This window comes from Synchiropus splendidus, chromosome 1, assembly GCF_027744825.2.
Source record: "Synchiropus splendidus isolate RoL2022-P1 chromosome 1, RoL_Sspl_1.0, whole genome shotgun sequence".
Classification (NCBI taxonomy): domain Eukaryota; kingdom Metazoa; phylum Chordata; class Actinopteri; order Syngnathiformes; family Callionymidae; genus Synchiropus; species Synchiropus splendidus.
Window position 1 is genome coordinate 20938000 of NC_071334.1, and position 16262 is coordinate 20954261.

The 16262-nt window shown below is 44.8% G+C and overlaps 3 protein-coding genes and 2 non-coding genes across 11 annotated transcripts; 2 read left to right on the plus strand and 3 right to left on the minus strand.

Annotated features, from left to right (window-relative positions):
* Positions 1 to 852: 852 nt before the first annotated feature.
* On the plus strand, positions 853 to 4387 carry LOC128762688 (volume-regulated anion channel subunit LRRC8D-like). Its single transcript, XM_053871119.1, has 2 exons — positions 853 to 1013; positions 1108 to 4387. Exon 2 carries the CDS (start codon positions 1110 to 1112, stop codon positions 3600 to 3602), a length of 2493 nt encoding a protein of 830 aa, XP_053727094.1. The 5' UTR covers positions 853 to 1013; positions 1108 to 1109; the 3' UTR covers positions 3603 to 4387.
* A 448-nt stretch (positions 4388 to 4835) lies between these two features.
* On the minus strand, positions 4836 to 4907 carry trnap-ugg (transfer RNA proline (anticodon UGG)). The gene has a single exon. It is a non-coding gene; the product is annotated as a tRNA-Pro (tRNA).
* A 329-nt stretch (positions 4908 to 5236) lies between these two features.
* trnap-cgg (transfer RNA proline (anticodon CGG)) lies at positions 5237 to 5308 on the minus strand. Its single transcript has one exon. It is a non-coding gene; the product is annotated as a tRNA-Pro (tRNA).
* Positions 5309 to 6401: 1093 nt separating this feature from the next.
* On the minus strand, positions 6402 to 7505 carry LOC128762726 (probable pancreatic secretory proteinase inhibitor). The gene is made up of 4 exons (XM_053871183.1): positions 7114 to 7505; positions 6873 to 6904; positions 6690 to 6802; positions 6402 to 6531 (listed from the first exon to the last, which is right to left on the minus strand). Exons 1-4 carry the CDS (start codon positions 7163 to 7165, stop codon positions 6486 to 6488), a joined length of 243 nt encoding a protein of 80 aa, XP_053727158.1. The 5' UTR covers positions 7166 to 7505; the 3' UTR covers positions 6402 to 6485.
* A 457-nt stretch (positions 7506 to 7962) lies between these two features.
* On the plus strand, positions 7963 to 14182 carry cep63 (centrosomal protein 63). Of its 7 annotated transcripts, none has more exons than XM_053882896.1 (15): positions 7964 to 8141; positions 8494 to 8647; positions 8844 to 8884; positions 8982 to 9159; positions 9486 to 9578; positions 9764 to 9871; positions 9964 to 10056; positions 10133 to 10279; positions 11246 to 11391; positions 11584 to 11727; positions 12465 to 12534; positions 12601 to 12798; positions 13129 to 13248; positions 13328 to 13506; positions 13620 to 14182. In XM_053882896.1, the coding sequence occupies exons 3-14, from the start codon at positions 8844 to 8846 to the stop codon at positions 13490 to 13492; spliced, it is 1503 nt and encodes a 500-aa protein (XP_053738871.1). In that variant the 5' UTR covers positions 7964 to 8141; positions 8494 to 8647; the 3' UTR covers positions 13493 to 13506; positions 13620 to 14182. The 7 variants fall into 7 exon arrangements, with proteins under 7 accessions (XP_053738881.1, XP_053738871.1, XP_053738892.1 ...); XM_053882917.1 differs by having other exon boundaries at positions 7965 to 8141; positions 12601 to 12666; positions 12751 to 12798; positions 13328 to 14180; XM_053882888.1 differs by having other exon boundaries at positions 7966 to 8141; positions 13328 to 14179.
* Positions 14183 to 16262: the final 2080 nt, after the last annotated feature.

Sequence of the window (16262 nt, forward strand, 5' to 3'; positions counted from 1 at the left end):
TGTGGGGAGCCTGTAAAAATGATTTCATCTGTGTGGGATGATAATAACCCTTTCAATTATGAGTTATTAATAAGCTTTTCCCATGTGTCAGCATCAGACTTTGGGTTTGCAATTCATTTTTTAAACAGACTTTTTTTCAAGTAGCAATAAAAAAAAAAGGTTGATGTGATGGGAAATACCTATAGATAGTGTAGAATAATAAAAGAGATCCTGTAGAAGATATACACTTAAACATGAGTGTGTATTTTGTTGGTGTTTTTGCATTATTTTTCTCAGGAATAAAGGCAATTATCCATCAAAGATAAAGAGAGCAGATTTCCCCAGTATTTTTTCAAATTGTAATTAGCATTAAAGAAAATAACAATAATGTATATCTGCATATGACTCATAATACATCTTAAGGAACAATATATTTATATCACCTACTTTGAGTTGAGTGAAAACAGAAAGTGAATTGGACTGGTAATCAACTTCAGTGTTGCTGTTTATTAAATAGACATTCTCCCGACAAGGGGCGCAATACCCGGAAAACCTGTGTGTGAGGCGCAAACTAGTGCTTGTATGGTGAATTGGAAACGGCACAGTTTAAGACTTGTAGCGTGCTTCATCACTCGATGTGAGTAATTTTAATTTTGTTCGATTTTTGCCATTAAGTCGTGCTACTCAGACCAAATGAAGACTGGTTGTGTGACTAGCTTAAGCCTCACTTGGTGCTTGATATTATCAAAGTCTCCACATCAAAGACTTTTTTTCAAACTCAGTGCTTTAGACTCTTATCACTTTGATCTCTCACTGTATTACAAGATGAGAGTTGTGGAATGGTCAGTGTTGACACGCTGTAGTACCGTCCCTTTTTAATGAGGTCACAACACTGTGGATAAGGTATTTCACTTTAAGTAGCCGTCCGTCATCAGAGTCACCACAGATGGGGAATGACACATGACCAGCGAACCTCAGAAGCATGTGGAGGTGGTCAACAATGCCCAAGCGTTCATGTTGACCTGCAGCCTGAGGTACGTGTTTATCTGTGTCCCAGGTTGTGTGTTCAAAGAGCCACGGAGTGCGAACATCAAAGTCCTACTTGCTAATGAGCAGTGTCTATTGCAGGAATGTTCACCCTGACGGAGGTTGCGTCTCTCAACGACATCCAGCCGTCTTACCGAAAACTCAAGCCGTGGTGGGACGTCTTCATGGACTACCTCGGTGTCGTCATGTTAATGATGGCCATATTTGCTGGAACCTTGCAGCTGACCAAAGACGAGGTGGCTTGTCTTCCCATTTTGAATGGAGCTGTGACACGTGCGGAGAAACACACTGGTCCTCCTCTGAGAAGTGCTTCAGATGGTGTTCTGTATGGGGAGAGTGAAGCTGGAGAGGCGGCAGTTCACCTCATGGCTGCGCGGTCTCCGTCGGTTCCTCTCACCGAGTCCAGCGAGGGCATGAAGGAAACCCTCACTGGAGTGAAAACCGAGTTGGACTTTCAGCAGTATGTTTTTGTCAACCAGATGTGCTACCATGTCGCCCTGCCCTGGTATTCCAAGTATTTCCCCTACCTTGCTCTGATTCACACCATTGTGCTGATGGTGAGCGGCAATTTTTGGTTCAAATATCCAAACACCAGTTCCAAAATAGAACACTTTGTGTCAATACTGGGCAAATGTTTTGAGTCGCCGTGGACCACCAAGGTCCTGTCGGAGACAGCCTGCGAGGACTCGGAGGAGAACAAGCAGAAGTTGACGGGGGCCTCCACTCTCTTGAAACATCTGTCCACAAACAACGAGGATGGAAACGAAAACCAGGCTGCTCCGATGCCCAATTCGAGCGTAAGCTTTTCCACTGAGAGGCTGGTGAGTGAAATGGCCTCGATGACCAAACTGGACAAGAAGGACGACGAGCAAGCCAAGGCCCTGTTTGAGAAGGTGAGGAAGTTCCGCATCCACGTGGAAGACAGCGACCTGATTTACAAGCTCTACCTTATTCAGACCGTCATGAAGGCGGTGACCATCATTCTGGTCCTGGCCTACACCATGCCCATCGTCGCCTCCGTGGACTTCGAGCACCTGTGCGAGCCGGCCATCAAGCACCTGACCGGATATATCAAGTTCCAATGCACCCACAACTTGGCCTTCATGTTGAAGAAACTGCTCATCAGCTACATCGTCGTCATCAGCGTCTACGGCATGATCTGCATATACTCACTCTTCTGGGTTTTCCGGAGGTCACTGAAGGAGTACTCCTTTGAGAAGTTCCGCGAGGAGAGTCGTTTCAGCGACATCCCCGACGTGAAGAACGACTTTGCCTTCCTGCTGCACATGGTGGATCAGTACGATCAGCTGTATTCCAAGCGCTTTGCCGTTTTCCTCTCGGAGCTCAGTGAGAACAAGCTGCGTCTCATCGGCCTGAACCACGAGTGGACGGTCGAGAAGCTGCGGAACCACATGAATCGTAATTCTCAAGACAAGCTGGAACTGATTCTCTACAAGCTGTCTGGTGTTCCGGACTCTGTGTTCAACCTGACGGACCTGGAGGTGCTGAAACTGGACTCCATCCCAGAGGCTCAGCTAACAGCAAAGATTTCACAAATGACAAACCTCAAGGAGCTTCACTTGTGTTACTGCCCTGCTAAAGTGGAGCAACTGGCCTTCAGCTTCCTTCGAGACCATCTCCAGTGCATCCATGTTGAGTTCAAAGACGTGGCGGAGATTCCCAGCTGGGTCTACCTGCTGAAGAACCTGAGGGAGCTGTATTTGGTCGGCAACCTGAACTCTGACAACAACAAGATGATTGGGCTAGAATCGGTGAGGGACCTCAGGCACCTGAAGGCTCTGCACCTCAAAAGCAACCTAACGAAAATACCCACCAACATCACTGAGCTGTCGCCACACTTGACCAAGCTGGTCCTCCACAACGACGGCACCAAACTTCTGGTGCTGAATACCTTGAAGAAAATGATGAACCTCACTGAGTTGGAGATTCACAACTGTGCTCTGGAGCGGATTCCTCATGCCATCTTCAGTTTGAACAACCTCCAAGAGATTGATCTCAAGTCCAACTACATTCGTAGCATTGAGGAGATCATTAGCTTACAGCACCTCAAAAATCTGACCTGTCTCAAACTGTGGCACAACAGCATCATCTCCATCCCCTCGTCCATCAGTCAGGTCAAGAACCTGGAGTCGCTCTATCTCTCACACAACCAGCTGGAGTCGCTGCCACCCGCCTTGTTCCACCTTCCCAAGTTGAGGTACCTGGATGTGAGCCACAACTCCATCACCGACATCCCCCTGGAGGTCGGCTTCCTCCAGAACCTCCAGTACTTTGCTATTACCAGCAATAAAGTCAAAGTGCTCCCGCAGCAGTTGTTCACCTGCTTCAAGCTGAAGGCTTTGTACCTGGGCTACAACCTGATCTCTTCTCTTCCCGATGCCATTGGTCAGCTGGTGCACCTGACACACATGGAACTGAAAGGCAACTGCCTGAATTACCTGCCGCCTCAGATTGGGGAGTGTAGTCTCCTGCGCCGGAGTGGCCTCGTCGTCGAGGAGCACCTTTTTGACATGCTGCCCCTGAACGTCAAGGAACACTTCAGTCTGGAGAACTGAACTGGTGTTAGATTAGATTAGCGCATACCAGACTGGGAGGGATCCCAGACGTCACTAAGATCCAATTCAACTGTGTTATAAGAAGTTACTTATTTATCCTGCAATGAATTTGTGACCAAGGCCCAGAGAAGCGGAGGGGAAGGCGAGAAAGTATGAAAGAGTGGATAGCTTTCCATAACTGTACAACTAAGTTTGGGCCGAAGACGATGCGAGAGCCGAAACCACCTGTAATAAGTGATACACTTTCATCTACAGAGATGCCTTCTGTGTTACATTCTGCCGGAATACACCAATTAATTATTGGCATTTTAATGTGTGATTATGATCCGGATGCTAATGTTGGCCTTTATTACTGTATATTTCTGCTGAAGATTCAAATACAAACAAAAAAATCATGACAACTGTACATAAAACTTTGAAAGAATATTGGCTTTAATAAATATTTTCCATATTTTCCAAGAGTCAGCCACTGTGCAGTGCTAGCAAGATGAAACATCACTTTTGAATTTAATGAAGTCTTCAGAGACTCTTCCATTTCCAAGTTATTTACTTGTAAATAACAAATATGCCACCACACGATCCTTTGCCTACAGTTGTGCTTACACAATTAGAAGCAAAGCACCATGGGTTCAATGACACACCGTGATGTCATCGTTGCCAGTGACAGACTCCATGGAGCAATTTTTAAATTGTGGATTGGCTAGAAAGACGACATGATTTGACTTTAAAACTTAATTTTGATGTGAAACTGCTCTATTGGTATATGAGATTTGATTAATAAAGAAAAAAGCGAAGATGTAATGTTTGTAATTTAATGTAAACTTAACTAACTGTCCAACTTATTTTGTAAAGACTGTTTTTATGAACATTATACAATCAGCATCATAATATAATTGTAAGGTCCGTTGTTAATTCAGAAAAGCTCTCACTTAATTTTAGTTTTACTTAAGAAACATTGTTCTCATAGTCGATTACAAATTTGCTAATTGTGTAATGATCTCTTGGAAATACATTTTTTTAACGGATCAAGAGCATTTTTTTTCTATGCAATCCTTGGCCATCTGTTTTGCTTAATAACTGAGTGCAGACACGACGGAGTTCATTCTGTTTCTGTTCAGTTTCGGTGAAAATGAACTCTGGTGCATGATTCACGATGAAACGTGGTCGATCAGAACGGCGTGTGTAGCTGGTGTGAGGGGGATCGATGTCTCCGATAGTCGGCTTCCAAAAGGTGGGCTCGTCCGGGATTTGAACCCGGGACCTCTCGCACCCAAAGCGAGAATCATACCCCTAGACCAACGAGCCACAAGCATAGCACGAGCCACTTCCGTATTAGTTCCCGCTCCCAATCGGCGCTTTTCGCTGTGATTCCCAGCGCGGCTGTGCTTTTACTAACGCCGTCAATACATTTCCACCATCTCCAGTCTGGAGATTCTGATAAGCGATTGAAACGAGCCGTAGTCTTCTCACACAGCGCCCTCTAGGGCTGTTTCCATGTATAACCGTGACTTGTATCTTATCAAGTCAACGAAAACAAAAATGTGTTTGACATGTAGCTTCTGCATTTTAGGTACAGCGGCTCTTCGGTGTAAAGTTGACGATGTGGCTCCGATTAATAGCTAAAGAAAAAATTTGGGCTCGTCCGGGATTTGAACCCGGGACCTCTCGCACCCGAAGCGAGAATCATACCCCTAGACCAACGAGCCACGTGCCCATCATGTGGAAAACGTGATATATAACATTGTACAAAACATACGTAAAGATAGATCGTAAATTTGTTATATATTTCACACAGCGTAGATAAAGAACACAGCAGGATGTGCTCACGGTACGTTCGTGCTGGTGAGACCAACAGCATCCTCAGGCAAAACACCATTTTTTCTACTGCTTAAAGACAGTAGAAGACACTCATAGTCACCTGCACGCTGCAGAGTCAGACACACTTGCCCTTCGCTTGGGTTAGTGTTAGAGTTTGGAATCAGAATCAGCTTTGTTGCAGTGGTCAGTGGGGATCCCACCAACTAGGGAAGTGCTTTGGAATAAAGTGCTGTCAATAAAATAAAATAAAATAAAATAAAGGCTGTTCACGAATTCAACAGTCTGACGGCAGAGGGGAAGAAGCTGTTCCTGTGACTGGAGGTTCTGGTCTGGATGGACCGTAGCCTCCTGCCAGAGGGAAGTGGAACAAACAGTCCATGACCAGGGTGAGAAGGGTCAGCTCTGGTGGTTCCTAGGAAGCAGAAGGAGTCACAATAGGAATGGGTAAACCAGTCAACATGAGAGGGGACAGAGAAAATGTGACTCTCCTGAAGTCTATGATCATCTCCTCTGTCTTCTGGGCGTTGAGCTCCATGTTGTTATGGCCGCACCAGGACACCAGCCGCTCCACCTCCGACTCATCTCTATCTGAGATGAGCCCGTTAATGGTGGTGTCGTTCGCAAACTTGATCAGGTTCACAGACTGGTGGCTGGAGGTGCAGCAGTTGGTGTACAGGGTGGAGTGAGCTTGTTTTGAATGTATACCAGTTTCATCATATTAAATATGACACTATTTCATCATATTATCATATGATGAAATATGATAGTATTTCATCACTCTGAATGAGATGATATACAACAATGTAGACAGACAAATACATGACAACTTCTGACCTCGATGCACACAAACACCTTCAGTGGGCGATGAAGAAGAGCACTAACACTGATCTGAGGTCTGTGGTTTACTTGAAGTGACGCACATCTGAAGTGGCTAGGTGTTGTTTAATGATTACTAACACAATACAGTGACTCAACACAAGGTTTGGTCTCATGGCATTTATTGTTTGCAGGGAAGAAACCATATCAGATGTGTGTGCGCAGCTCCACACGGATGATGACAGAAGGTCAGCAACTCTCCTCCTTCACCACCAGAATCTCCATCTTATTCAGTCTGGAAACAGATCGTGATCAGGTGTTACGGTGTGGAACTCTGTGTGACCACAGTTTAAAGGTCCTGCTGCACTCAACAGTGAGCAACGTGGCAACTTCTGTTCTAGACAAAAAGCTGCAGCGTGGGAACATGCGGGCGGTGGACAGCTGTGTACTCACTGCCTTGCCACACATAAGGCGCACTCATTTGGATAAGTGTTGCCATCGCTGCCACACACTGGAGCCATGTTCATGGGGCAGGCCAGAATCTCCTCTGTCTCCGGACACGACGGCTGTCACACCAGAACCACCACGTCAGTCACATGATGTCGGCCACCTTCACACACACACACACACACTCACCTCTCGCTTTTGGCCCATGTTCACTGCTGCATCTGTAGAATTGATAGAGAATAACTCGTGACGTGTGTGTGGCAGGGATGTCACACGCAGGAGGCCTGACTTTTAAACACATTGCAGTCCAAACTGAACCATTATTGAAGACTCTTCAACTCGATTGAAGATCCTCACATTAGAATGATAACTTCAGCCAAAAGCACCACCGTGTTGGTTTGAAAATGAAGTCAAAAGAAGTGTAAATTACCTGTTGCCACACAGACGAGCAGGAGGCCCAGCAACACAGCGTGTCCTGTCATGATGCAGGTGGATTATTAACTCATCCTGCTGCTGCGGCTGCTGTCAGGCAGGGAAGCTCGGCTCAAGTTGCCCAGCTGAGGAGGGTGGGGGGCGCCGAGAGACGGCGGACAGCACTCCATATCAATGACAAAACAGTGGCGCTGCTTTAGATGCCGCAACTAAAATATGTCTGAATTTCCGACATGGGATGTTGATATTGGACAATAGGGGACAGCGAGCGAGAAACGACGATCAGGGCCGCTTTGGTACTGCTGCAACGCTGCATAGGTGAAAACGACCCTGGACGCTGCAGTGACGCCGCTGTCGTTCACCTCCCTCGTAGAGCCCCTTACTATCGTCTTTACGATTCGTTTCTAAACGTAATCGGTGATGACGAGGAAGAAAAGAAAAACCCTAAATATGGTATGCTATTATAGCGCTTAGCTCAGTTTGTTCCCCACTTTAAGTTTATTGCTCATTATTAGCTAAATATGACACGAACGAGCTTAATACAGTGGTGTTTTATTTAGCTCTTTTTCGTCTTCCTCCAAGTGGTTTATTTTTTAATCTATTTATTTTAACAGGAAGCAAATGGTTCTTCATGGGAGAGTCTTTCATGAGAATGCTGTCAGATTTTCAGAACACGAAATAAAAAAATGACGAAACAAAGTACAAAAACACAGATGGAAATCGTCTTTGTTTTCCTTTATTTGTTTTGTCATTCCGCTCAAAGGATTTTTCCAACCCCGTTACGACCCCGCCTCCAAGCATTTGATGGTTTGTTCCAGTCGAATTACCTCCGGGTTTGTGACCGAGCTGCGGGTCACGAGTCACTGATCTCTCTTTCTTTATTTCAGAGTTTCAAGCAGATACTGCTACTGCAGTTTTTGTACACTGCCCCTAAAGCACCGAGCAACCTGAGCAGTTCATATATTAGCGATGAACCCCCGTGGAATACGTGTCCGGAAGAGCACGACCCCAAATAAATAGCTGAAAGTAATGAGTCCCTTTGGTCATATGTTTCCTGTGATTGTAAATAAGTTTGTAGTTTTTTTTTTAAATTTATGTTAATTATTCTGATGAACTTTGCTTTAGTGGACTTTCATGAAGTACAACGCCTTAGAATTAATCTTGGAATGTCATTTTTTAGGTACAGATATCCATTTTGCCATTTATTTTAGGCCTGACTAAGTTTGAGCCTTGGATTTTCATGACATTAATAGTTAATATAAATGAATATAAATAAAATAATAGTTAATATAATAAAGAGAATAAATATAATTACATTTCTTTTCATCATTCTTTTCAATCGCAAGGTCACACCGTGCCCATTTTTTGTATTTTGCAGTTCCAGGTTTGCAGTCACCTTTTTGCAGATCCACTTTTTACCGGAAGATGGCAGCAGCGAAAGAAGGAACTAGTCGACGAAGAAGTGAACCGCCAGGCTTCAAAGGCTTGAATGTGTTGTAAACAGAAGTAGCTGAAGTGTTCAATTTATTAAGGTGAGATAAATAACATTATTTGTTCTGTTGTTTAAGTGCTGGGGAGTGTTGATAATATTTCACGAGGTCTTCATTCGGAATTGAAACGTCATTATTTGTGTTCGTGAATCTGTATGAAGCTAACTGACACAAAACCTCTGTTCGACAAATTGCTAAAGAATCGAAATGTGTTATAATAATTGTGATATACTGACAGATGGGGACGCCCTTCGACGATTTGAGGAATTCGGACCTCGGGTAACAAATTCACGACCCACTGAGTCGTGTTGTTTTCAATGGTACCGGCGTTATGCCCGAATGTAATCGTGGTTTCGCTTGTTCTGAACGATCTCAGTTCTATCTTGACGTCGTGCGAGCCGGAGTTGCAGGAGCTGATGAGGCAGGTGGACATCATGATGGAGGAGCAGCGGAAAGAGTGGCAGGGAGAGAAGCTGGTTTTGGAGGCTCGCCTGAGGAGCATGGAGGAGGAGCTGCGTGCCTCCCGAGAGCTCAATCAACGGATGGATGTGGAGGTACTGGGAGAGTCCTCGAGGTGTCCACTGACCAAGTCACGTCGTTTTATCATCCGTCTTTCTCCCATTATTTATAGAATGGCATCTGTCATCAAAATTAGATCAATACATTTTCATTTCTCTTAGAGTCTGAACATTTTTACCTAGAAAGCTCACCATGATACGTCGACTTAAGAATTGACTCCCTTAAATGTGTTGCCTCATTTGTTTAATGTAAATACAGCACATACAAGAAAGATCACAATATGAAATGACTCTCATAAAGGCTTTTCTGACAGCTGTTATGACGTTTCTGTGGTGCCGAAACTCCCTTTTTTTACATTCAGATTAAATTGCTTCGACGGCAGACCGAAGAAGCTTCTGGTCGACTGGATTTAGTTGAGAAATACAAGCAACAACTGCATGATGTCAGCGCAGAGGTGACATACTTGTGTTTTTAATTTGAAAAAGTCCTCGTATGTGTTTGTGCATGTGAGTTGATCTTTTTCATTCCCATCCAAAAACTGCTTAGTTTGAAGGCCATTTTTTTTTACTAGTACTCTCTTGTTCACATATTGTACCAAATCAGCCACAGACACAAACAATTACTGCTTGTCTTCCGCAGTTGGAAGAACTAAAGAGAAGTTATCAGAAGCTTCAACAAAAACAGGCTAAATATGCTGCGAAAGGAGCCCAAGCCAGGGAGATTTCCCAGCTCCACCAAAAGATTGAGGTGTCTCTTTGACTCTTCATCCACAATGAAGTGATGTTAAATGCACACTGCTGGTGTTGTGTGATGGTCGAATCTCTGCTTTAATGTTTCAGGAGTATCAGCAGCTGTGCACCAGATACAACAAGCAACAGAAAACATTGGAAACTCAGAACAAGAGTCTGGTGGAAGAGCTTGAACGAGTTAACGTAGGCAAACCTTTGCCTTATAAAAAATTAGACACCACTTTCATCATTTTTTTGTCTTGTCTCTCTGATTGTTTAGTTGCAGTTTGAAACGTATCAGAAGGAGACCGAGCAGAAATATCTTGAGCGCTGTCCAGAGTTGCAGTGTCTGGAGGCTCAGCTGGAAAGCGCTCGGGAGCACCTTCACGTCCAAGAGCTGGAATTGGAGCGTCTGAGATGTCTTGAGGTTCGCCTGATCATCTCGCACAGCAAAAACCATTTCAGCAATGAGTTGACTAAAAATGTTATCGCAATTGCTCCTATATGAGGTATAGTACGGAGTCCCTAAGGGGACATGACCATGAAAGAGAATTGCGAGATCACGCAAAAGTATTGCGAGATATCTCAAAAATAGAGTAAAAAATAGACGTCAAGATAGAACTGAGATCGTTCAGAACAAGCGAAACCACGATTACATTCGAGCATAACGCCGGTACCATTGAAAACAACACGACTAAGTAGGTCGACTAGTTTGAAGTGACGTCGTAACTACTTTTGGATCAAACAACCATAACTATGGCAAGTCAGCATCCGTAGAAAAGTTTCATTGAATTTTGTTTCGAAATTGTACTAAAATATGAGGACATACAGTCTGTTCTTTGTCGCAAGCATGGTTTTGAAATCAGTGTCAGGTCATCCTCCATGACTCCTGTACTTCTCGCAGCATAACCAGTACATTTGAACGGTGCGAGATCTTGCAAAAGTATTGTAGTATCTGTTGGTAGTAGACAAAAACAGCCGTTCCGTAGTTTAGTTTCTTCTTTTATTTTGTTTCTGTACACAGTGTTTGAGTGGCCTCTAGAAAACAGAAACAATTGCAGCTCCTCGCTCTCCTCAACAACTCCCAAAAACAGAACTCTCTCTCACCCCCAGTGCAGCATTTCGTTCCACCCTCACTCGCCACCATTGAACTCTTAAAGGAACAGCAGCATCAACCCAGAATGTCACAGTATTGCGAGATCTTGCAAAAATGTATTGCGAGATCTCGCAAAACTTCTCTTGTTTTTTGTTGTTGTTGTCATGTCCTCTTATGGGCTCCATAGTTTAGAGCTGCACGAGTGGGACAAAACAAATCTCCTTTGTAGCACTACTGATGAGTCGAGAACAGTAAAACACGCAACCTCAGAATAATTTTGACTCAACTGTTTTGCAGGCTTTATCTTTGGGGCAAGAGGGTGCTGAGGGAGCAGGTGACTATCGGTGTGCAGCCAAGCCAGAGTCCAGCGAGGAGCTCCGAAGGCTGCGCCAAGAGAACAGCAACCTCCTCACCCAATTGCAGGCTAAGGACGAAGTCATTCGGTAGGTGAAGAAATAGTCATTATTCTTTCATTGTAGTTCATTATATTGTACACGAGAGGGCGTCCATCACCAGGGGAAGAGTAGATCTACGCTGCAGTCCAGGATTGTCACTTGTTTTCATGATTGACAAATCCATCAGACCTTGTGGAAAGATTTCTGAGACTGTAGGTGTTTTGTGTCTCTTTATGACAGGACACTGGAGATTAATGTCAAAGCTAATGGAAAGATCTCCCTGAGTAACGTCCGAAAAGAACTAGAGAATGCAAAAGCCACAATTTTGTCTGCTCAGGCTTGTGAGAGAGATATGAAGGCTGAAGCCAAGCGCCTTAGAGACAAGTGAGTTGTGATGCCGTCCTCAGATCCCTCGACGTCTGAATCATGACATCATCACAGTCACCCATTAACTACAACACCCGAACAGTGAAATCTGATCATCATTGATCACTGTGTATTTTACTGTTTCTGTTGCAGAAACCCATGCACATGCTCACAGTGACACTGACTGTGACTGCTGCCTTCCTGTAGACAGCATAGGACACCAAACTGTTCCAGCCAGGGCTGTGGTGGGTGCAGGTTTAAGCACACACAGCTTCAGTCAGTTGCATCTAGTTTCAGCTGACACCTGATTGGTTGGAACAAAATCCTGCACCTAGTGTGGCCCTTTCTGGAACAGTTTGGTGGCATAGAACCTTGGTGTAGGACCACCAAGACCCACCAACAAACGGAATTACTTCACTTGGCAGAAAACACTGGAGGCTCGTAGACCGAGACTTCGGTGGGGACAGTTAAAAGTTATTGCTTCCATAGAGGAGGCTTGTGGGCATCTGGCAAGGATATAGCCTTTGTAGAGTCCAGTTGTGTGAAGAAGGGAAGTATTTCACCTCTGTGGTGTCGGAGCATCATGGCATCATTCAGTCAGATCTGAAACTCCTGATGCGCCGGTCCATCTCAGACACAGGACCTGATCACATACTGAATTAAATGAGACCACGTCCAAACAAACTGACGCAGTACAATGATGGAAAGTTGTTGGAACAGTTGTGAATGGACTCATCCTGCTGCCCGTGGTTCAGGTTGGATCAGATGCGCCTGCAGATAGGCGAGCACGCCAAGACTGAAACACAGATGACGGAAGTGAATCAGGTGAGTGGTGCCTCATGTTTCTAAGTCAACTTGTGTTCCATCCGCTACCTAAATGTCGTACCGTAGCTGAGAGAGGAGCTGCAGGCAGCTCGGCAGGCACGCATCGAAGAAGTGGAGCTCTTGAGGAGTCAGGTGTCCAAGCTGACTGCAGAGCTGTGCCAGCGTGACCTCACCATTTCCTCACTGACCACTTCTTCGTCCTGTATTGAGAAACAGCTTATGTTGGAGAGGAAACGATCAGAGCGCAAGAAAGCAAAGACGAAAGTGAGTCAGATCCGAGCCTTTAAGTCCTGGGGCTCACGGTTGTGAGGACAGGAAGAGGACAGGTGGGAGAAGGGAGGTTGAACAAGATTACGGTGGAGGTTGACTTGCTGTGGCCACTCCTGATGCCAAATGCCAAAAGACACAGAGGTTCACTTCTATTGCTCGAATGCAGCATTCGAATGACTGTGGTTAAAAAGTGGCAGACGGAAGAGAGGTTGGCGTGTCTTTCATAGAATTCTTTTTTTTTTTTGCTGTGAGTCATGTGAACATTATCATCCAGAAGTCAATGATCACATTGCAATTGCCTTAAAAAATTACATTTATTCTCAGGCAACTGAGCAACAGCTGGCGCTGATCCGGATGGTTTTACAGCTAGATATGGCACCAGGCTCCAACTCTAAGAGCTCACCTGAGGGCGCTGTCGGTGGAATGATCTCAACGTCTCTACAAGTAGGTCCTATACTGCTTCAGTCTAGCCTCGATTCATTCTGCCTCAGAGTGAAGCAGTCGTCCATGTCTTTGCTGCCAGAGGTCAGTGTCGCCTGCAAACTCGACGGTCGCCAGATACCTGGAGCAAGAAAGTATTCACGAAAGAGAACTGATGCAGAGAATTGACAGCTACATCCAGGCCTTTAAAGATGGCACCACCGATATAGCAGGAGAGCACCGGCCAGAGGAGCCAGGCCGTGGCTGAGCATCAGTGACCATGTGAGTGGAGGATGACGCAACAGAACTTTGACCTGCTCAGCTTCAGGAAACATTGAGAGTTAATGACCAAATGTTAATGTTTTTGTTACAAAACACCATCTGTGTCTTCTCAGATGGGCTCTTCCATCTACTTCAACTGCTGAATGAAATGATATCTCAGATCTCTTTTGCTATGTCCTCACTTTCTGCACAAGTGGTACATGAACCCTTAGTCACGGTCGCTCGCAGTTTTCTTGTATTGTCTCAGCAAATTCTGCGCTGTCTGGAGTTTAACAGTTTTCAGCGGTGATGGGAGCAAACTTATTTCACAGTTCAGAAGGAAACCTTTTAAATATCATCTTTCCTCATAACAAATGCTATTTAATGCCATCGGTCTGAAAGATTATCCTTATTTAATATATGATCAAATATGGAATACGTATGTTGTGTGCTAATTATTACAGCACTGAGGCTTATTATCTAGTCATCATTTACACTGTTTCACTGATATATCCAAATAACTAAAGCAAGAATGATCACATTTTGCTTTAGTAGGTTCAAATAAAATGTTATTTTTCTCTGCCTTGGTAATTCCTTGTTCGTGTCCTGATCTTTGGTGACATATTTTAGCATTCTTTTCCTTCGTTTCTTCTCAGTTTTCGTCAGACATTCCACCCTGCATGCACTCTCTTCAGCACAAACTCTTGCTATTGCGCCTGCAAAGGGTCATACTAGACTCCCTGAACCTAAAAAGGCTCATTCAAAATGTGCTGTTTAAACTGAAAAGAATCGCTTGTCCTCCTTATTTGGGACTCTGCAAAATCACTTCTTTTTTGGAAGTGCAAATTCCAGTCTTGGAAGTGTCCTGGAATGCAGCGTTAATGTGCTCCCAATGACATCCAGAGTGAGGAATGTTGCGCTCTGCACCGGCGTCCATCCTGCGGCGCTCATCCGTCAGTTTCCACACATGCACTCGCCCGTCCTGAGGGCGGTGGAGGATCGTTCACTTGCTGCTCTGGCGATCCCCATCAGCACCATCCACCCTGCCGAGGCCCTCGCAGGAATGTGCCGGCCGTGCCAATGCTGTCATCCAGCTTCCCCCCGCGGCCCACTTTGTCCTCATCATTAAGGCCTTTCTGAAGGAATGTTAATATCAACCATGTGTCCTCCCAACCTGCAAGTCGCCCGCATGACTGAAGGGAAAGTGTTGGATTTTTCTTGTTTTTCAGGCTCAGCTAAGCGATGAGGTCACAGTGTAAACATGCTAATTCACGCAGTTCAAGTTAAAATAACAAATGACTTATTACTAAAAGCATCTGCATAATTTACACTCCGTGATGTTTGACTCAGAATTGAATGACTTTTGCCAACTATTTTATAGGTTTGTTTTTGGTCAAATTCAGTGCTGGAAAGAGGCGTTTATAGTATTACAATATCGTAACACGATATCGTGACACTTGTATACTTTTGAACTCTTTGATTCTCCAACATATTTCTGCATTGATGGTGGTTTTACGCCAAAAAAATGACATAGATCCGCCAAGTGTAGCTGTGTGTTTGTGAGAACCGTAACATGATTGGTTGGTTTCAAGTCTAGCTACTCTTAAAGAAAAAAGCACAAGGTCTAGCTCGAGGCCTGTGGGCCTCCTCAGGCCTAGGATGTAATCTCATATGACCAGCAGTAATTTCTTCAGGTCTGTGGTTGATGGTCTGCTGGTAAAAGGCACTTAAGTCACGTGCGTCACAAGCCCCATAATGCACCGCAAACTGTTTGGACTGTGATGCCAGTTGTTTGCACTTGTTGGCTACATCCAAAGCTGAAGAAGCTCGAGTAGATGTTCTGACTTGTAAGTCCTGATCCTGAACATAGTACATGCCTATATGTGTGTACCAATAGTGTGTGCATCTATACATAGGAGAAAGGCAGAAATGAAGTGGCAAGGCAGGAATTCCTCCGCTGGCTGGAACTCTGGAGGTGAAAAGGTTTTTTATTTGAGGAGATTCCTTGGAGGGGCCCCACTGAAGGGAGACGGGTGAGGCAGGGTCAAGTCCAGGGGCAGGCTGGACATTTCTACATCATTATTCAAAGTGCGCGAGGAGTGAAGAGAATAAAACGCCTTCACACTTCCTCCTCATTGTTTCTGATTTGAAGGGATGTTGAATGTTTCTCCCTCGTCGACAAACATGCAGCCAAAGATTAGAAAGGAATTTTAAATATGAGGGAACACATTCTCTCACATCCAAGTGAGGCTGCAGCTGCACAAGCCCGTCTCTGTAGCAAAGGTTTCCGACACTTTGACCTCATACACGTCGCCTATGTCTTCAAGATAGTCTGATTTGGTACGTCATCCATGGGTGTCACATTTGTCCAGATTTTTGGCTTTCAAAATTTATATTTGTGTCGGTTTATTAATCACAAAGAGTGGCGATGAAATGGCGTCTTCTTTTGAGTCGCACCGATCTTGACAAACTGCTCAACATCTGCACCATTTGTCATCATCCATCAAGCTTCTTCTGCGCTCCCTGATCGCACTAGTTACGGGTGGACGTCAGTGCAGAGTTGTGACGGATGGTGTTGTCGGAACATTTGGCAGCTCTGCCGTTGAGCTTGAGTGATGATCTTCACCTTATTGTGAATGAAAAAAATTCCTCAGCTGATGTTGGTTCAGTTCCTCATCATGTGGTATTCTGACACACAACAGTCTCAGCAAATGTAATGTTGCGCAGACCAGGTGAATGGCTGCCCTCTTCACCCTGCACTCGACCCACCTGGTGCG